The 19,436-nt window shown below is 65.2% G+C and overlaps 2 protein-coding genes across 9 annotated transcripts in view; one reads left to right on the forward strand and one right to left on the reverse strand.

The window, feature by feature from the left end:
• The first annotated feature begins 399 nt into the window (after nt 1-399).
• Nucleotides 400-19,436, forward strand: part of Aatk (apoptosis associated tyrosine kinase) — a 33,214-nt gene continuing 14,177 nt past the window's right edge. The window contains exons 1-2 of one of the 3 annotated variants that reach the window (XM_046463340.2): nt 400-506; nt 18,195-18,328. In XM_046463340.2, coding sequence (XP_046319296.1) covers nt 425-506; nt 18,195-18,328 — 216 coding nt within the window. In that variant the 5' untranslated portion in view covers nt 400-424. Of the gene's footprint in view, nt 507-5,520; nt 5,699-8,693; nt 9,497-18,194; nt 18,329-19,436 lie in introns of those variants that run through there. The other 2 variants (XM_046463343.2, XM_046463342.2) reach the window with 2 other exon arrangements.
• LOC124105917 (uncharacterized) lies at nt 1,937-9,672 on the reverse strand. Of its 6 annotated transcripts, none has more exons than XR_006855918.2 (8): nt 9,166-9,663; nt 8,734-8,874; nt 8,212-8,631; nt 6,819-7,882; nt 5,573-6,307; nt 4,651-4,814; nt 3,198-4,444; nt 1,937-3,025 (listed from the first exon to the last, which is right to left on the reverse strand). XR_006855918.2 is itself a non-coding variant. In XM_046463351.2 (7 exons), exons 5-7 carry the CDS (start codon nt 6,086-6,088, stop codon nt 4,168-4,170), a joined length of 957 nt encoding a protein of 318 aa, XP_046319307.1. In that variant the 5' UTR covers nt 6,089-6,234; nt 6,819-7,882; nt 8,212-8,631; nt 8,734-8,874; nt 9,166-9,663; the 3' UTR covers nt 1,937-4,167. The 6 variants fall into 6 exon arrangements, 3 of the variants coding, with proteins under 3 accessions (XP_046319307.1, XP_046319305.1, XP_046319306.1); XR_006855917.2 differs by having other exon boundaries at nt 3,136-4,444; XM_046463351.2 differs by having other exon boundaries at nt 1,937-4,444; nt 5,573-6,234.

Consider the following 19,436-nt stretch of genomic DNA (forward strand, 5'->3'; position numbering starts at 1 on the left):
CCTCCCAGCCTCCGTGTTCGCCGGCCTCCGTGCCGCTCCTAGCCTCCGTGCCCCTGGCCTCCGCTCCGCGCCCCCCCACCTCTGCGGCCCGGCTCCGCGCCCCCGCCCGGTGCCCCCTGCCCGGTGCCCCCGGCCTCCGCGCCCCCGCCCGGTGCCCCCCCCGCCCGGTGCCCCCGGCCTCCGCGCCCCCCCCCCCCGCGCGCGCTCCCGCGTGTTTTCGGACTGCACCAGCCGGAGCCCCGCGGCGCCGCGGCGGCGGGCGGAGGCGCCTCGTCTGTCGCCGCCCCCACCGGTGCCCGCGCTGCTGCGGTGGCTGGGGGCGCTGGGCGCGGGGGCCGCGCGCTCCGCACCTGCGGCGGCCGCTGGGCGATGCCGCGGCGCGGGCCAGGGCCGCGGGCGTCCTGAGCGCAGCGCCCGCCCGGGGATGCCCGTCGCGCTGCTGGCCCTGGCCATGTCGTCCTCCTTCTTCAACCCCAGCTTTGCCTTCAGCTCGCACTTCGACCCCGGTGAGTCCACGCGCGCCCCTGGGCCTGCTGGCTGCGTCCCACCCCCACCTGCCTCCCGCTGCGGACACGGTGCTGCTGCGGCCTGGGTTTCCCATTTTGCAGGGAAATTAACCCCTTTGCTGCCTGGAGCCGGGACAGAGGAGCAGGGTCAAGCTTAGCAGGACCCCTACAGGTCTGTGGCACTGGACAGGCCCTGGGGCCCAGACAGGGCACAGCTGGGCTGGCAGTGGTGGCTGGGTCCTGTGTCCCTGGGATGCCTCCCCAGCACAGGTAACCGGGGAGGGCTCGGAGGGCTCAGGTTGGCCCCAGGTGTGCAGGAGAGGAGGTTGCCATGGCTCAGAGCCCTTAGGGAGGTGTGTGGGGGGGGTGGCATCTAGGCTGGGGCACGGGCCATCTGTGGACTCTTGCTGGCCTATAGTCTTGGTTGGGGGGCTCCTTACCAGGCCCAGAGCTGGTTCTGGGGCTCCCTGTCAGGGGAGGTGGTGGCTGCCTACCAGGTGGAGGCCTAGAGTGGGCCTGGTGGGGCCCAGGCCTTGGGCAGCAGGTGAAGCAGAGGTGGGGCTGTCAAGCTGGCTGCGCAGGACTAGGTCCAGGCCCCACCCCCACCCCGTGGACCCCGCAGCGACATGTTTACCGGTGGCTGCTTGGCTATGGTGTGGCAGCTGGGTGGGCAGAGGGGGTGGACAGTGGGCAGTCCCAGGTGTGGCTAGGAGGTGGCTTTTCCTCTGCTGTCTCCAGCTCCCAGCCCCTCTGAGCCTAAGTGGGGGATAAGCCCCTGCCCAGGGGCCTCGAGTCCTACCTCCATGTCCCTGGGGCTCTGGCACCAAGCTGATGCAGCCCAAACAGAGCCAGGCTTGCACATGATGGCTCTCCTGGGTCTCCTCCCTGGAGGGGGGCCAGCACGGGCAGTGATGCACGGGGTCCCCTGGGCAGACCAGGTCTGAAGGCATTTGTTCCTGGGGGAGGGCTGTCTGCTTGGCTAAGGGCCATGGGTATCACTTGCTTGGAAATGACTTCCTGGGGTGACCTGAGGGGCTCAGAGACCACAGTGCCACCATCATCAGATGGCTCAGAGCTCAGCAGCAGCAGCAGCAGGAACTGGTGGGCTGAGGTAGGGGCTGAGCAACCCCAGGCCACACACCAGCATCCAGGAGCTGGGAGCTGGCCGTGGGCTGGGAAGGTCCCCATGCCATGCCAGACGTTGTCCAGCAAACATGGGTCTTCCTGCTGGGAAGCAGGTCCAGGCTCAGATGGGAGGCCTTGGGACTGCTGGGGAGTGGAGGTAGATGCCTCTCTGTTGGGTGCAGACTTCTCCTGGTGAGGTCTTTGCACCCTGACCCTGAACCAGGTGTCCAGGGCAAGAGAGACCCTCCCCACCGTAGGGGAACAGCAGCTCTGAGCATGGGCACAGACTTGGTAGCCAGCTGTGATCAGTGTCATTACAACGTGTCCTTTTAATGACCTAGGAGGGAGAAAGGTTGCTGGAAGGAGAGAGCCCCGCCATGACTGTACCCCGGCACCGCGCCTGTCCTGGGGCTACCCAGGAGGTGATGGGATGGGAGAGAATGCTCCTGCAGGGGTAACCCACAGGCCCTGAGGGCTCCGTGTGTGGGGAAGGAGAGGCAGGCACCTCTGGCCGTACTTAGCCCAGCATTCAGAACCTGCTGTCCCCCACTGAGATTCCTCTCTCCTTCCCTGACTCTCTGGGCTTCCATTTTCCCGTCTGTCCAATGGGACAGTGCTGGAGCCTGGGCTGCTCTGGAGGCATGCAGCTATGCCAGACAGTCTTGGGGCACAGCCTGGTGCCCGAGGCTCCCTGTGACCACAGTGGCTTGCTCACTTTCTTCATCCCCATAATGGAGGGAGAGATGGTCCTTTCTGAGCTCAGCTGGCATCTGTGGGTGGTCCTCTGGGGCCAGCAAAACCCAGGGAAGAGGGGCTCATGTTGTCAATGGTTGCAGTTTGTTTATGGGTCATTCACTGGTCACTGCAGCGCCAGGCACAGGGTCTTGACGGTCTCCAGCCTGTGCCCTGTGCCCCATGACCAGCTCTTGGTCCATCACAGGAGTTGGTCCTGGTCCGCACGGAGGTGACCGCAGTCTGATGGTACAGGTGGTGTGGGCAGATGTGTCTGAGACTGCAGAGGCTGAGCTGGAGGTGGAGGCCATTGGCACTTGCTGGGGTCTGCCTGGGCCCCCTCCACCCCCACCAGCCATACTGGGCAGGACAGGGTGCTGAGGGGACAGGCCTGGATGCTCACTCCTGGGGTGATATGGGCCAGCGCAGGGGAGCCCCCTGCCCGGTGCCCCCGGCCTCCGCGCCCCTGCCCGGTGCCCCCCCCCCTGCACCGGAAGAGTTGCTCATCTGGGTCTGGCTCTTCCCTGGCTCCCTGACACCCAAGACATGGGTGACTGGGGAACGTTCCATGGCAGTTGCAGTCAGGTGGCTTTTATGCTGTGTGGTCTTGGGCCAATCACCCAGCCTCTCTGAGATCAGCTCTGCACAGGTGAAGCCTTTTCCTGGGTAGACCAGGTGGGCAGAGAATGGAAGCCAAGAAATGAAGGGTGATGGGGTCGTCTTAGGGGAACAGGGGCAGCTGGAGGGGGCTGGGAAGGAGGTGGTGTTTGACCTTGAGGGGTGGGGTTACCGCTCCTGCCGGGTGCCCCAGGGCAGGGGTGACCCGTTTCTCACTCTCAGCCTCTGGATGACCGGGGGCCTCAGTGGGTTCCTGCTGGTTCAGGCCTCCATCAGGGTGCTGTGGTTCCTGGGCCTGGAGCTGTCCTAGGTGCTGGGTGGCGGTGCATCGCCCCCAGGCCTCCGGGCACGGCTCGGGCAGCGCTGGGCCAGGCTGCCCAGGGTGTGCTCACCAGCCCCCTCCTGGGCACCTGGCCCTGTCTGTGCCTCCGTTTCCTGATCTCTAAGCTGGGGGCTGTGGTATCCTCCCTGGTGTGGAGCACTCAGCCGAGCTGGGTACCTGGACAGTGTTTGTCAAGGCTGTCCCCGGTCAGGTGTCCTGGACCAGTCAGCAGCACTTGGAGTGTGTGGAGACTCGTGGAGGACAGGGCAGCTGGGCCAGCACCTTCCCCACTTCCCACCCCATCCTCCAGCCCCTCAGCTCACATCCTCCCCTCTGGGGAGGCCCAGCCTCACCAGGACAGTGGCTCCTCCCGGGTCCATGTGTGGCCAGGCACACAGCCAGGCGCACCAGGGCCCACAGTGACCATGCAGCAGAGGAGGCCGAGTCCCAGACCAGGCCTGGTCGAGCAGCACAGGGGTGAGGGACTCAGGGGGCCCAAGGGCCCAAGAAGGTGCCCTGGGACAGCCGGGTGTTATCCCCGTCCTGCTTCCTGGCTCACAGATGGGCCCTGGAAACCAGAGAGCCGTGACCCCGACTCCTGAGCCTGGGGCTGTGGGGCCTGGGTGAAGGCAGAGCGTCTCCTGGGGACAGGAGCCTGGCCGAGCCGGGGAGTGGTCTGGGAGCCCAGGAGGGAGCTCATGAGGCCAGGGAGGAGATGTGAGGTCCCAGGCCCTGGGCAGGGAGGGAAACCCTTTCTCTCCCTTCTGGCACATTCTCCAGGAAGTGGGGTGTGCCCTTCCCTCAGATGGGCTCTACCTGCTCCCACCCTGCCCAGGGCCCAGCCACCCACCTGCCCCTGCGGGTTCATACACCCGTGAACACGTACACACACGTGCTCCTGTGCCTCACGCCCACTGATCCCACACACACCTGACACGCACACCCGCACCTGGGCACACGCGGGGCAGTGGACGTCCTCCGCCGTCTGTACCTGTGGCTTCTGTGGTCAGAGCCCAGGCTTGGAGCCGCCTTCCCTGGTCCTTCCCAGGCCAGACCCTCTCTCTTGGGGGACCTTGAACTGGGCCCGCTGGTGCTGCTGGCTTTGGCGTGGGCCTGAGTCCCCCAGATGGCCTGGCTGGACCTGTGGTGGCTGTGACTTGAAACGTGTAGGAAGGCTCTGCCTTGGGTCTCTGTGCATTTCAGGGTGCCCAGACCCCCACGCTGTGCCCCAGCCCTGACCACCTGCGTGGACTGCGTGACTGTGGACGAGTGTCTTGTGAGATTCGGCAGCCCCTGCTGTGGGTGGCTCCTGAGACTCTGGGGACTGGCCAGAGTCCCCTCACTCACCTGTGGATGCCACCGCCCCTCCTCAGGGCTCCTCTGGAGGAGTTGGCTGGTTGAAGGGTGTCACCCAGATTCGTGCCCACCCAGGACCTCGGAGGGGGCCACGTGGGAACTAGCTCATGGAGACGGAATGCGTTAGGACGAGGCCAGGCCAGGCGGGGGGCCACCTGAAGAGGGAGCACAGACACTGGCAGAAAGACGGCCACGAGAGGACAGAGGCAGGGACGGGGAGGCGAGGACCCTCCCCTGGACTTTGCTGGGGAGCGTGGCCCTGTGGGCTTCTGGACCTGACCTCTGGCCTCCAGAACCGGGGGTATCAGTCTTGGCACTTTGCTAGGCAGCCCCAGGACGCTGTGCAGACTGTCGCCCCTGGTTCCTCAGGGTGCTGGGCCCTCGGCAGTGGGGGTGAGCAGGGATGTGTCTGAGGCATGGCTGTCCCCAACACCTGTCCTGCTCGGGGAGCACTTCCCAGCCCCCTGCCAGGCCCTCCTGGGCTCTGAGGAGGCCTGTCCCTCTCAGAGGCTGGCCCTGGGGGCAGGACCAGGTGGGCCTGAGGGAGCCAACCCAGCCTTGCCTGGGGGGGGGGAGTCTGGGCGAGATCACCTCAAGGGAGCCTGGCCTGCTGCCCGGAGCCTTGGGTCGCTCCGTCCTGTCCCCAGGTGGGTCCTTGGTGGAGAGACTCGGGTCACCCCCCCCCCACCCCCGAGGGCCACGGTGCTGGGAGGGCTTCAGCGTCTGGGCCCTGCCTGCTGTCACTGAGGAACCAGCAGCAGCAGGACAGGCGGCCACGGCCTCCCCACCCCCAGCAGAGGAAGCCGGCAGAGGAAATGAGGGCAGCGGACAGGGGCCGGAGCCAGTTCCCAGGCCGCCTGTCTGGGCCCCGGTCGCCTGAGGACTGTCACAGTAGGCTGGTCACGCGGCTTACCCTGCCTCCTCCAGGGCCTGGGTTGGGGGCCGGGGCCGCAGGGGCAGGTGAGGGTGGGCTGCTCCTGGGCCACGCTCTGGGGCGGAGCCGCAGCCGGAGCCACCAGGAGCCACTGGCTGGAGTCCGGTAGGTGGGGTTGTGAGGCTGCTCCGCCGTGCCAGCCTGGGGCGGGCAGGACGCTGATGCCAGGCCTCTGCGGGGACGAGGACCCTGCCAGAGGATGTGGCCACACCTAGCATGGGCAGAGCCTCTGCAGGGGGGCTTCTGGGCAGTCCAGCTCCATCCTCCTGCAGGGCCCTGGGGGCCTCTCCTCCTCACCACTTGGGCACAGGACAGCAGGCAGCTCTGTGGTGAGGGATAGGGGACCTGGGTCCCAGAGCTGGCCCAGGTCCCCTGTGCCCTGAGGCTGGACTTCAAGGCCAGGGGTGGCGTCCAGGACGCTGTCTCGGCTTGCCCCGCAGGACCCCGTGCTCCTAGGTCCCCTCTGGCTGTGCGCGCAGCCTGATGTCCTGTCATTCTCCGTGGCCTGGAGGAGGGGCCTGGCGTCTGCAGCTGCCGGCTCCTGCCCCCGTGGGGCCCAGCCCGGGGCCAGCAGGAGGGGCATCCGGTGGGCAGACAGGTGGAGCAGTGGCTTGGCTCTGGCCATCGGCTGGGTTTCCTTTCTGTGGAGGGTCCGTGGTCCCGGTCAGGCTTGCTGGGGGCGGGATGTCCTCTGGCGCCCCTTTCCTAGTCACCCTGCACACACACAGATGGGCTCCGTCCCCAGTGTGTGGCTCAGTGGGTGTCCCACCTGGTGACAGTGCCCTGCTAGCCGCCCTCTTGGCCCTGTCCCCCAGGCTGCTGTCGCTGGGCTCTGCAGGCCGAGGGTCTCTCGTGCCCTCTGATGAAGGCTATTCCACCAGGCGAGGGGTGGTCAGCTCCGTGGGGCCAGTGTTCAGTTCTGCCCGACTTGGGCTGCCCTCCTGAGCATTCTCGTGGGCCTCCTCCTGCCCTCCCTCCCCCTGCCCCCCTCCTTCCCCTTTCTGAGGTTTGATTTGCACACCCAGGATCCCTCCACGTGGAGGGTAGGATCTGTGGCTTTTAGTGTTCATGGTCATGCAGCCACCGCCACCGTCAGCTTGGGAGCTCTCCTGTTCCCCTAATAAAAGCCCCGTGCCTGCAGCCATCGCACCCCATGCCCATCCCCTCACCCTGCCCCCTGGGGTGCGCCTAGCCCTCGGCGGCCTCGCTTGCATTTCCCCGATACCTGGCGGCCTTGCGTGCCTGTCCCAGGGCCCGCTGGCCAGGCGGAGTCCTCTTCCCAGACTGTCGGAGGCTTCCTGCTTGCTCTGACGTCTGGCAGCCTCTGCCCCTTCCCTTCCTAGGGACCATGCTCCGGCCAGACAGGACGCTGTGGGCCACTCATGCCAGGGGAGCCGCGCACTCCCTCCCCTGTCCTCCCGACTGGTCGCCCACCCCTCCTGGGCTCACCACGGCCCCAGGCCTTGCTCGCCCAGAGCTGCCGGAGTCTCTCAGGCCCAAGGCTGTCATTCCTGAGCACAGTTCCTGCCTCTGGGGTGACTGGCTGGAGGGTGATCGTGCTGGGACTCTGTGTGGACACGCAGGCCTGGCCTGGCCTGGTCCTTGCTTCTAAGCCCCCGGGGCCCCAGGTCTTGCTGTCCGTCCCGTGGGGTCCCGGCGAGGAAGGCACCACGTCCAGCTGCTCTGGACCTGGGACGTCCCTCTAGGTCTTGTTTCTCTTCCGTGACAGGCAGTCCTACCAGTTGTGGCTAAAAATAACTGCACCAGCGTGCGTCCCCGGTACCCGAGGGTCTGGCAAGGACCTGTGGCTTCCTCCGCAGCTGGAGCCTCGTGGCCCTCGGCTTCTGCCCAGGTGCTGTGTCAGGGCTGGGGGCCCGAGGTGACCAGAGTCTGGGCCGAGGGATGTGGGTCGGCAGGCTGAGGCGGGGGCCACAGTGAGATGACACTTGTGCAGAGTGGACGATGGCGTGTGCAGCAAGGCACTTCAGTGAGGGAGCGGGGGACTCTGGGTGGCCCTGACCTTGCCTACCCAGTGAGCTGGCTGCCCTGGGGCTTCCTGTCCGTCACCACCCCACCCTTGGACGGGCCTCAGAGGGCCCTGGGGTGTCAGGGAGCATGGTGGGGCGTTGGAGGGAGGACCCAGGCAGGACTTGGTGTGGTCAGACAGGACTGTCGCTCTGGCCGCACTGGCAGAGCTTCCTGCTGTCCCTAGGCCTCTCCAGCTGCCAACGCAGGGTGGCCTGTCCAGGGCCGGGCAGCAGACTTCGGGTCCTGGGAGATGCGGGGACCCTGTGGACCCAGGATAGACTGCCCTGAGAACTGCCGTGTGTGCTGTGGGGTGGGCGTGTGTGAGCGTGCAGATCCTGTGTGCAAGGTGCGTGCAGGCGCACCCGGGTGGACACGTTCATGCCTGTGTGCACACCGTGTCTGTCGAGGTGGGCGTGTGTGCGTGGGTGTGTGCAGCTGTGTGTTCGTGTGAGGGCACAGGTGTGTCGGGATGTGGGGATGCGTGGGTGTGTGTGGCTGTCTGTGGGAGTGCGTGTGCGTCTGCAGGTGAGGCTGTGGAAGGCGTGTGCCCAGCTCCCCTTTGGCCTGGGCCCCCCGCCTCGGCTCCTCACCGGCGTCTGGTGTAGGTGACGTTCTAGCCCCTGGCCCAGGGTGACGATGGAGGGGCTGACACCAATCTGGTCACAGTGGGGCCCTCCTGGAGCTGGACCTGGGGTCTGGGAGTGGGCCACCTCCATTTCTGCTGTCCACCTGCCCACAGGCTGAGCCCGCAGCTACTCAGGCCCATGGCCTGCCCTGGCTACGTCCAACTCGGTGGGTCTCCCCTGCTGGCAGGGCAGTGGGCACAGCACCCAGTTGTCTGGACATCATGGGAGCCTCAAACCCCAGTCCTGGAGGCCCTTAGTGGGCTGGCACCTGCAGGACCCTGAGTTTGTCACTGTAGGTCACACGTCTCTTGGCTGAACGTCTGTGGTCGCTTCTTAGCTACTGACTCCGTGTCCTGCCCAGGGGAGGCTGTCCAGGCTCTGGGGCTGAGGGGATTGGGAAGGTCGGGCGGGCAGGGCTGAGTCCTGGGCCTTTGGAGCCTTCAGGGTGCTGTCTCCTCCCTCGGTGCCCCTCAGGCTGCCTCTCACCTGCTGGAGGCTCCATGGAATCTGGTGCCCGCCTGCCCAGCACCCGGCTTCTAGTGGTGGGGCTCCTGGGGCTAGGGGCCGTCTGGAAGCTCTTGGTGTGGAGGTGTCCACCAAGGCTGGACATAACCTTGGTCCTGGGAGCTTCGGGAAGATGGGCCCAGATGACTGGCTGGCCGGGGAGGTGCCCAGGACCTGTGGCCCTGCCACACGAGTGCCGACCCTCTTCCCTGTCTCCACCTGGGACAGGACTGTCCACCTTTCTGGGGAGTTCTGTTCATTCTGGAAGGAGCCTTGGGTCTGGGCCTTGGTGCACCCTCTCAGAAACCAAGCCGCTGCCCCACAGCTCTGTCTGCCCTCCAATGGCCCATGGGGGACAGGGCACTCTCCTTCTCCCCTGGCCTGCTGTGGGAACCCCAGAACCCTGCTACTTACTCTGTGGGAGCTGGAAGGGGGCATCTGTGACATCCTGGAGACCCCAGGCTCCCCGGGGCACTGCCCCTGACCTGGGTGTGCAGACCGCCCCTCGGCTGCCTGTGGCCGCCTCTCAGCTCAGCACACGGTTGCGTCAGTTCCTTCCTGAGCGAGATCCCATTTGCATCACCAGGCGGGTGTGGGCCTGGCACCGGGAGGTCCCGATGCCCCATCTGGACCTGTCCAGCCACTGGTGGCCACTGTGGCTCACCTCAGGTGGTGGTGGAAGGGGCTGAGTGTCCAGGATGGCCACGCTGTTCTCAGGGACCCACAGTGCCGGACTGACCCTGGGGTGAGCTGCAGAGGGGTCTGGCCAAGGTGGGGCCCAGGGAGGGGTCTCCAGGACAGAAGTCTGTTGTGACTGTGGCCCCTGTTCCAGGAGGGTTTGGGTGTCCTCTGTGTAGGAGCTAAGGACACCAGGGCTGGAGGAGACCTGGTGTGGGGGAGAGCCGGAGCTCCCTGGGGCCAATGACTGGCCGGCCGGGGAGGTGCCCAGGACCTGTGGCCCTGCCACACGAGTGGGGCCAGTTGGGATGGTCAGGGCTGGCCACAGCTTCCTGTGGATGGCGTGGGCACTGGGTGTCACTGTTCACCATGGGGACGTGCTGAGGTGAGGCCCACAGACTCCACCCTCCCTCGTGGGCAAGTCAGCGGCACTGGGGTGTTTGCAGGGGCATAGCCACCACCTGTGGTTCCAGAAAGTTCCTGTCACCGGGGGCCCCATCCTTCTCCAACCCCAGCCCCTGGCATCCGTGGCCTCTGTGGACAGCCTGCGTGGCACGGCCTCAGGCGCTGCACGGAGCCCATGCTCGGCTGTCCTGGGTGTCTCCGCTGTGCAGAGGCCTGGTGCCCATCACCCTTCCCCGAGCCTCGTCCTCTTCCTTTCAGAAAGAGCCACAGCCATCCCCGTGGGCCGGGTGGCTGGGGTGGCCCGGGTGGCTCGCTCCTGTGCCTCTCACTCATTTCTGCCCTGGCTCCCCCGTGGGCGCGGTCACTGCCCTGGTTTGGCATCTCTGACGGCTCTGATCGTGAAGGGAGCTGAGCGCCCCCTTGGGGTTGAGGACTTGCATGTCCTCACTGGTGACTGAGCTTGCCTCAGAGCGTGGGGTCCTGAGGTGCCGAGTGGCGCCTTGCTGTTTGTGCTGGGTGTGGGGTGGCCTCAGCTCTTGGACACGCTTTCCCTAAGTCATTTTGGCGGCTGTGCTGGGTGCCTTTAACTTGGGGGCTTTTTAAATATATATATATATATATGTATATGTGTGTTTAGTTGATGGACACAAAACCTTTATTTTGTGTATTTTACTTCTCTGGGGTTCTGGGGATGGAACCCAGGGCTCACACCTGCCACACTGAGCCACTCTGAGCCACAAGCCCAGCCCCCAACTCGGGGCTGTAACCCCCCAGACTTTCATTATTTGACTGCGGTACTGGCTGCTAGACCTGAGGCCCGGTGGGCAGGCGCCCTCCCGCTGGGCGGCCCTCAGCCCTTTCTGCTTATGCACGTATCCTTTCGAGACAGGCCCCCAGCTGCCCGGCGGCCTTGAGCTGTGTTCCGCTGCCTCAGCCTCCTGAGCGAGTAGCTGCCACCGTGGTGGGGGCCACGCACTCAGGCCCGTCACAAGTTCCGACGTGGCCAAACCCTTCTATCTTTTCTTTTGTGAATCCTTCCATCATTTTTTAGCTTAAAAATCCTCAGTTGAGCTGGGCACAGTGGTGCACACCTGTGATCCCCGGTCCTCCCACAGCTGAGACAGAGGAGTGCTAGTTCAAGGCTAGTGAGACCCTGTCTCAAAATACGAATAGACAGGGCCAGGGCAGTAACTCAGTGGTGGAGCCCCCGGGGGGCTGGGGTGAGGTCAGCGGCAGAGCAAGGCCCTGCTTCTGTCCCCAGCACCACAGAGACAAAGTCCAAAGACAGAGACAGTGTTTACCTATTTTCTTTAAGATGCTGAAACTTGACATGGACACACCAGAGCCAGTCTGGCTACTCGGTGGAGGTGAGGCAGGATGGTGGGTGTGCCCAGCACAGCACCTGGGTCATTGTGGCCTTTGCTGAGGTGACCTGGAAAGGCCAGCGTCCTCTCTGCTCCCTCCTTCCTAAGCCTTCCAGCCCCCCCCCCAGGGCTCTGTCCACGGTGTCGTTTGCAGTGGGCGCGAGCACAGTTGACTCTAGGGCCCTCTGGGGAGACACCGGTCTCTGCAGTTGTCCCCACAGAGGACTGTGTTACTCTTACCAAACAGAAGCTTCGACAATCAGGAAGTGTTAGCCAGAGACGGCCTGGGGTGGCCCGGGACGCGTCCCTGCTCCCAGGGAGGCCCTGGGGCTTCCCCCAGTCCACCAACCCTCCATGGTCCCCAGCTGTCTACCCACAGGCACTGCCCCTTGTGTTGTCCACCCTCTTGCTGGGTCAGTGGGGAGGGAGGGCTCCCAGGGGGGCTCCGCCTTTGGCCCACGTTCCTGCCTGCTTATCCCTGTCGGGTTTGGGACAATTTTGGAGCATTTTGGGGTACAGGCCAGACTGGTTCTGTGCAAGGGGACCCTGACTATTGGTGCCACCTCAAGCAGAGGGGGGCAGGCCCCGTGTCCCTAGAAGGGTGCACCCAGGTACACTAGCCACATTGGAGGAACACTCCCGAGGTGAGCTGCCCCTCACACCTGGGCACTTGCCCCTGAGAGGGCCACTCAGTGGGGGAGGCCTGCAGGGGGCTCCCAGGCCTGGTGACACTCACTGTGGGCCAGCACCCCTGAGCTCAGACCCATAGCTCATCCTGGGGCACATGGGCGCATCCTCCAGGCCCCAGAGACCCTGAGGGGCCTGGAGGATGGGCTCTCTCTGCAGGCCCAGAAGTCCTGGGCTCCCGGGGTGTGAGTAGCTATTTCTGGATGCTGAGGAGGGGCTGAGGATGTGCACAGCTGGCCAGCAGCAGGAGCCTGGGGGAGTGGACATGGACCCCATGCAGAGAACCTTCCAGCTCCCAGAGCAGCTGAGTGGGTCCTGGGGACAGTCACATGGAGCAGGACTCTTGCTGAGCAGGCAGGCGAGGCCTGCTGGCCTGTGGGTTCCTGAGATTCGGCCTGGGAGGTGGGCAGGCCACTGCGGCCAGGGCTTCCTGAACCAGAGGGGCTGAGGGCTCCAGCAGTGGGGCCACCTCGGCCTCGGCCAGGGCACTCCCCAAACCCACCCGGGGCTTAGGTCTCAGGACTGGTCACGCTACGACATCGGCAGGGCCTTCCCAGAGAGGGGTCTGGGGCCAGGATGGAGTGGGCTGTGAGTGCCCTTGTCCTCGAGAGCCAGCACTGTTCCATGTCCCTGGCTCCTGGGCACTGGGGGTGCAGAAAGAGGCCCTGGCGCAGGAGCTGGCAAGTGGCTGGGTCCACCCTCTGAGTCTCCAGCGAGCAGGCTGCCAGGCCTTAGGGCTCCGGTGCTGCAGGGTGGGGCCTCAGCCTCAGTCCAGAGGATGAGCAGTGTCCAGGGCAGCAGGGTCCACCACTGTGCCCCCTGTCATCTCTCAGGGCTCGGCCTGGCAGAGGGCTCAGAGCACCTGCTGCCCCCATCTGCTGTCCCATGCTGGGGACAGTTCTCTGTCTGACCTCCACCCAAGGCAGGAGATCAGTGTTAACGGGGCCAGGTGGGAAGACATGCTCAGATGGCCGGATGGTTGGGGGACGTACAGCCTGGTGGCGACTGGGGTCACACAGATGACCCAGTAGTTGGGCCTACAGTGGGGTCACACAGAGCTTGGGCCAGGTGGCCTGCTGACCTCAGCCACCAGTTATAACCTCAGGCCAGTTATAAGCAAGTGTGTTGGCTCATCCCTTCCGTGGAAGTGGGGCCTGTGCCTTGGGGCCTTGGGGCCCAGGTCACTACACACACAGTCCATTGTCCTTCTTGGGGCTCAAGGTTTGGGCCCTAGGCAGACAGATCCCTGCCTGTGGATGCTGTCCCAGTCTGTCCTGCAGAGGGCAGCAGGGGGCAGAGACCCAGTGTGGGGCCGCCGCTGGCCCCAAGCACCTATCTTCTGAGAAGACCCCAGAATGTGCAGAGCAGGGCAGGACCCCAGCCCCCCAGGGCCCACGGGGCTTGCTTGGTGGTGGAGAGGTCTCCTTGTTAGAGAGCCCCTGACCCCTGACCCTGACAGCCCCTTCCAGAGCTGGGTGTGATGAGTGTGGTCAGGGCCCTGGGCGTGGCCAAGTGGTGTGTCCAGGACCACCCGAGGCCCGGGAGCTGCTGCGGCTCCCCAGAGCCCCAGGAGGCGGCCTGTGGTGGGCCCTGCGGGCTCTCTGGCCTTCCTCTGTGCGTGGAGGGCAGTGTCTGGGAACAGGCTCAGGGTCGGTGGTGACAGCCTTGGAGGTTCGTCCTGGAGCAGATGTGACAGGCCAGGGATCCCCAGGCAGGGCAGGCAGAGCCAGGTGGTGGCCACCGCTGAGCAGGGCTGAGCAAACCCAGCAGCCCCACCTGGTAAGGGCTGTGTGCCAGGACTGGGGGTCTGCAGCCCCCAAACTTGGGTCCCCAATCCGTGCCCCCTCAAGCACCTGGTCCCCAGGCTCTCCTCCCCTGCCGCGCTCCTGGGAGGCCCCGGCCTTGCTGAACCTCGAGCGCGTGAAGTGGCCAGAGAGTGCCACCTGGTGGAGACTGGGGGTCACACAGATGACCCGGTAGTTGGCCTACGGTGGGGTCACACAGAGCTTGGGCCAGGTGGCCTGCTGACCTCAGCCACCCTGGACTCTGGGCTACTCAGCAGGGCAGGGCCACACAGGTGTGGGCCAGGCTCTCAGGTGAAGTCGGGCCCTACCTGGAAGGGCGGAGCTCGCGGGCAGGGCCACACCCAGGCGGCAGGGTCAGACTCAGCCAGGCTCACAGTGGGGGCTGCAGGGGTCCCGTGAGGGCTCTGCTGGGCCCTGGGTGGTGGGCGAGTCTTGGTCCCGTGGCTGTGGGTTTAAATGGTACTGATTTTAAGCCCTAATTTTGTTGGTTAAAATGGAGGCTTTGGAGGGCTGGCTCCTGAGGCTCAGGGAGAAGCCACTCCTTGTCTTCTTGGTGTTAGGATCCCCATGTCAGGGCCCCTCTGATCACGGTGACTCTGCTGCGCTGTCACACCTCTCTGACCCCGGCCTCCCAGCCAGGGACTCTTGTAGTGGCCCTGGGCTGTCCTGGTCACCCAGGCTGCTGTCCCGTCTCAGGCCCTTCCTGGTCATGTCTGCCAAGTCCCAAGTCCTGGGGGTCAGGAGGGGGACAGCTCTGGGGCCATCTTTCTGCCCAAATCTGGGTGGAGCGAGACTCAAGGTGACAGAGACACCAGCACAGCCAGCTCGTGGGGAGCGGGACCCTCAGTGAGACATAAACAGACCTGGGAGTGACGGCCGTGGCCTGGTGCTGACGCCAACGCAGGAAGTGGGGCGGAGGGCCATCCACCCTGGTGGAGGCCAGCAGAGGGGTGGGGGGAGGGAGCCGCCACCCTCGGTCTGAGAGGTGGCAGGGCTGGGTGCAGCGGACATGGCTGATGTAGAGGTCTCCTGGGCCGCATCTTGGAGTGTCCCCTACCTGTGGGCGGTGGTCTTGGGAAGCCAAGGCCTGCGCACCCGCATGGATATTGTGCTGCTGACCATGGGTCCCCAAAGCAGCCCCAGCCAAGCTGTTGGTGACATGGAGCTGCTGTGGAGGGCCAGGGGCTGTTGGGGTGCCAGTGCGGGGGTCTGATTTGAAGGGGCCTTTCAACGCAGGTTGGCGTGGGACTGAGGATTGGGGGCCTGCAAGGCTGGGGAGTTTGGGAGAAGCCGCCGGAGGGCATCAGTCAACGCTTGATGTTTGTTCCAACAAAGCCACATGTGCCTTTTGTGTCCCTGGGCATGAGGTCCTGGGATGAGGGAGGCTGTCTGGGTGCGTCAGTGGGCAGCCCACCCTGGGAACAGTTGGGAGAGGCGTGGCTTAGGGAATCTCTGCTCCCAGGCCCCGGTGGACAGAGGGAGGAGGTCAGTGGACACAGGTACCGGGTGCTTCCTCTGGGCCAGTGGGGTCCCTGAGCATCTAGTGCTTTATAACCTGGACTCCCACCTCCGGCTCCCGCCCTCATCCTGGGCCCCCTCTGCTGCCCTGTCCAGTCTGGATGCCCTTCCCCAACAGGGACAGGCTGGCCCCTCTGACCAGCTATATAGCGACTTATTTGGTAAGTCACTGACCCTCCCGCCTACCACCTCTGCGCCCTCCCTCCAAACCCTCAGCCCAGGCTCCCTCCCGGGGGCTGCACTTGGCTTCCTGTCCCCATCTCTGTCCCGTGTCCTGGCTTCTGTGCAGCTGCCTGAGAAGCCCCCGTAAAAGGCCAGACCCCAGGTTCTGTCCAGGGCCAGGCTGCCCAGACCCTCAGGTGAGGCGGTGTCCTGTCCCCTCGGGTCCCATGGTTTCCTTCCCCTGTCAGTCAACATGGTGATGGGTGGCTCCCAGACCACCAGGAGGTGACCTGGACCAGTGGTCACCTGGCCAAGCGCTGAGGTTGCGAGAGGGGAAGAAGGGAGGGCCCTGAGCAGAGCCACCACCCCCCTGACCTGGGGCAGGCATGGCCCTGGGGGTGCTGGCCTCCGGCCTCCTGGTGGTGGAGAGCAGTCAGGGGCTGCTGGCCGTGGCCACTCTACAGGCGCCTTTGCAACGCCCTGAGCCTTGGTTTTCTTACTTGGGAATTGGGGATGACGGAGCCGGCTTTTGGGGACAGAGGGGTGTGTGTGCACCTGATGTGTGTGTGTGCATGTGGACACATGGGTACGTGTGTGGCAAGTGTGCACCCGTCTGTGAGCACACTCCTGTGTGGGCCAGTGTGCTAACGTCTGTCCGTGTGTTTGCAGTGTGGTTGTGTACGTGTGGGCACGTGTGGGCACGCGCGAGCCCTGTCACCTGGGCAGGTGTGCCTGGCCCTCGGGCCCTTTTCTGTCCCAAGAGCCGATGCCTGTGGGCAGGCAGCAGGTGCCCAGCTGGGCAGCACAGCGGGTGCTCTGGAGCCTCAGTCGAGGGTGTCAGGTGCCCAGAGCAGGGGACCCAGGGCCCAGCCAGCCTGCAGCCTGGGAACCAGCTCTCCCTGGGGGCACCTGTGGCTGTGGGAGGAAGGGAGTGGCCCCTGTTGACCTGGGCCTCCGTGTCCTTGTCTGCAATTCGTGTGGCAGTGAGTCTGCAGGAGGGTTCTTGGGTTGAAGGCACCATGGAGGCCATAGTCTCTGCTGTCTCGGGAGCAAATGCCCCCCAGGGTCCCCTGCTTGCTCTGGCCTGCCCCTTTGGCCGTCCCCACCCCACACATCCGACTTCAGAGATGTGGGCACTGGGGCGACAGGGGAGGAGCACTCGGCGCCCGTCTGCCTGCCCTCCGTGGCTGCTTGGTCCAGCAATGCTGTGAATGCCCCCCACCCTGCCACCCCTGGAGGTCAGCAGGGCACCCACGGTGGGCCTCTCTCTGTAGGACGCAAGGGCCTGGTAACGGAGGTGGAGGCCCAGCACGGGCTTCTTGGGGCTCCTCCAGGGGTAAGGGCACCTGCCTGCTGCCATCAGCCACAGCCTGGCTGTCAGCCCCAGCCCTAAGGCCACCAAGGGGACTCAGTCGGCCAGTCTGTCCCGCGCAGGCAGAGGTAGGTGGAGGGGGCATACTGATGAAGCTTGGTACCAGGTGGAGACGGGAGGTGGTCACCATGGCAACGGGCGTTCTCTGTGCAACACCTGCACGTGCGTGTGCGCACACACACACACACACCCGTAGGCATCCACGCAGGGCTGCAGGTGGGCATGGCCATGGGTGTGCCACTCTCTGTGTGGGTCTTCACCACAGGATTTGCTGGCTGACCTGCCCTCTGTCCCCTGGCCCTGCCTGGTCCCTGTCCTGGCTGCCCAAGGCCCCTCTCTGCCTCAGGAGTGGGTGTGGGAGTGGGTCTGGAGCCCTGAGTGGGACGCCCAGGCCGCATCTGCTGTCTTTCCAGGCCCTCGGGTCTCACCGCCTCCGGGCAGTCCTCCCAGATGCCCCGTTAGGCGAAGACCCGGCAGGAGCACAGTGGCCCTCACCTGGCTGACTGCTTCCTCACCAGCGGGTAGAAATGGCTGCTACCTCAGGGGTCCTGGGGCAGGCGACAGGGTCTGAGGGGTCTGCTGTTGGCTGAGGAGAGGTTGAGGGGGCTCGTTGGCTAGAGAAGCTGGGTGGGTCCAGAGACCCCCAGGGCCAATGGGGGCAGATGGTCACAGAAGGCCTCTGGGGTGGTGGGCGGGAGCCTTGGGTGTGGGTGGGGCAGGCCCAGCATGGAGCCGCTGGCCAAGTGTGTCCCCTCTGTCCAGGGGGTGTCTGGGCCGGCCTTGACCTCTGCCTCGGGGCCACCAGGTGACGGAGCTTCCCTGAGCCAGGCTCCGTGGGGAGGCCGACCTGGGAGCCGACTCTGGCTGGGCCTTTGGGAGGGTGTGTCCTGCTGTCCTGGGCACTGCAGCGTCCCTGTCTGGGATGAAGCAGCTCATGTGGACCAGGTGCTGCAGAAGGGGGTCCTTGCTGCCCCCAGGACAGAGTGGTCCAGGGAGGTCTTGGTGGCAGGTCCAGCAGGGTTGGCCCTGCAGACAGGGTCAGTGGGCTCATCACACCTTGGAAGCAGCTGTCTGGATCCTGGCTTGTGGTTGGTGGCCAAATCCATGACCTCCCCTGTTTGTCAGGGTCTGTGACCCACCCTCCCAGCCTCAGAGGGACAAAGTAGGACGACCCAGTGTGAGGGTCACCCCACAATCTCCAGGACCCTGACCTCCCAGAAAGGTATCCCTGAACCCCAGAATTGGGGGCAGAACCTGCTCCAGCCAGTTTATCAACCCAGTGTCCCATGGTGAGGTCAGAGTGGCACCCAGTGGTCAGCCACAAAAGGGTAGGCTCTGTCCACTTGCATCAGCTTCCTGGCGGCGAGGGTCTTGGGTGGGCTGAGAAACTGGGTGGGACGGTGGGCACGGGGCCTGGTGCCTGGGCTGCCCCACATTCTCCTTTCTCCACAGACGGAGCCCCGCTCAGTGAGCTCTCCTGGTCATCGTCCCTTGCTGTGGTGGCTGTGTCCTTCTCGGGACTCTTCACTGTCATTGTCCTCATGCTGGCCTGCTTGTGCTGCAAGAAGGGTGGCATTGGGTTCAAGGTGAGGGCTGGGGTCCACAGGGCTGTCCCTGGGACCTGGAGGGCCTGGCCTGAGTTCTCTTCCTTCCTGGGGCTCCCAAGGTGGCTGCTGGGACCGTGGCTGGGGCCACCTGGGACCACTGGGGACCATTCTGATCCCTGGGCTGGGGCCTCACTCACCGCCCCCCACTGCACTGGGGATGCTCGGGATGGCTGAGCATGACCTGAGAAGCTGTCCCCATGGGCCCCAGGTCCCCTGCTATTCCCTCAAAGGGAAGCCGAAGGCAGGCAGACGTGCCCCCTGGCCCCGAGTGCCCTGTGCAGTCCTTCAGTTTGGGTATCTCTGCCCTCGGGGACATGGAGTGCAGACCCTGAGAGCCAGGGCCCTGCCGTCACTGACGGCCACCGTCGCTACTCTGGAGCATCTGCTAAGGGCCCAGTTAGCCCTGGGGCGCAGGACTCTCGAGCTGAGGCCACCCTCCAAGGACAGTTGCTGGGGGTGGTCCCTTGGGTGCTGTCCCCCACTCTGCAAGCCCCCACGCCCACCTGGCCCTGCTGAAGCTCGGATCAGGGCCGACTGGTGGAAGGCAGGGACCTGAGCCCTAAGCTGAGGCTCTGCCCTCGGTGCGGGGCCGTGACCCTGATTCTGCCCATCAGCACAGCCCCAGCAAGGCCTGGCCACTCTGGTGCCCGCACTGGGGGTCCAGCACAGATGGTAGTGCGTGGAGAGGGCAGGGTGGGCGGGGCCCCTGAGTCCCACGCTGAGCCCAGCTGCGTTCCAGGGGCCCCTTCCTACCAGGTGACCCACACCCAGCCACGGTCGCCCCATTTTGGAGTCCCAGCACCTTCCTTGCCCTGCCCCCAAAGCCATGTCACGCAAGCCCGTCCCTGTCCCCCGACTGGTCCCCTGGCAGGGGAGCAGCAGGAGCGTGGCCTTCCCTCTCCCAAAGCCAACATTTGCTGGCCGGCTCACCTCCCCAGAGCCCAGGGAGCTGGGGGCCTGAGCGGCAGGTGCCCCGTCCCCCAGGGACATGGCAGGCGGGCCCAGGCAAGGCTGGGTATGGGGAGGATCCTGAGGCCAGAGCCTCAAGGTCGCGTGGGCAGGGTGGGGGCGGGGTGGAACTTATGGG

Source organism: Marmota monax, unplaced genomic scaffold, assembly GCF_021218885.2.
Source record: "Marmota monax isolate L192 unplaced genomic scaffold, Marmota_monax_Labrador192_F-V1.1 WCK01_AAM20220418_F8-fsc00220, whole genome shotgun sequence".
NCBI lineage: Eukaryota > Metazoa > Chordata > Mammalia > Rodentia > Sciuridae > Marmota > Marmota monax.

Coding starts and splice junctions, on each gene's coding strand:
- LOC124105917 (XM_046463351.2), bottom strand. CDS start 6,088: ATGACAGGACATCAGGCTGCGCGCACAGCCAGAGGGGACCTAGGAGCA. Junction 4,815..5,572: donor CAGGCCCTGGAGGAGGCAGG/GTAAGCCGCGTG, acceptor CTCCCTCTTCAG/GTGGCCCCCCGCCTGGCCTG. Junction 4,445..4,650: donor AGGGGCGGTGGCATCCACAG/GTGAGTGAGGGG, acceptor CAGCCACCACAG/GTCCAGCCAGGCCATCTGGG.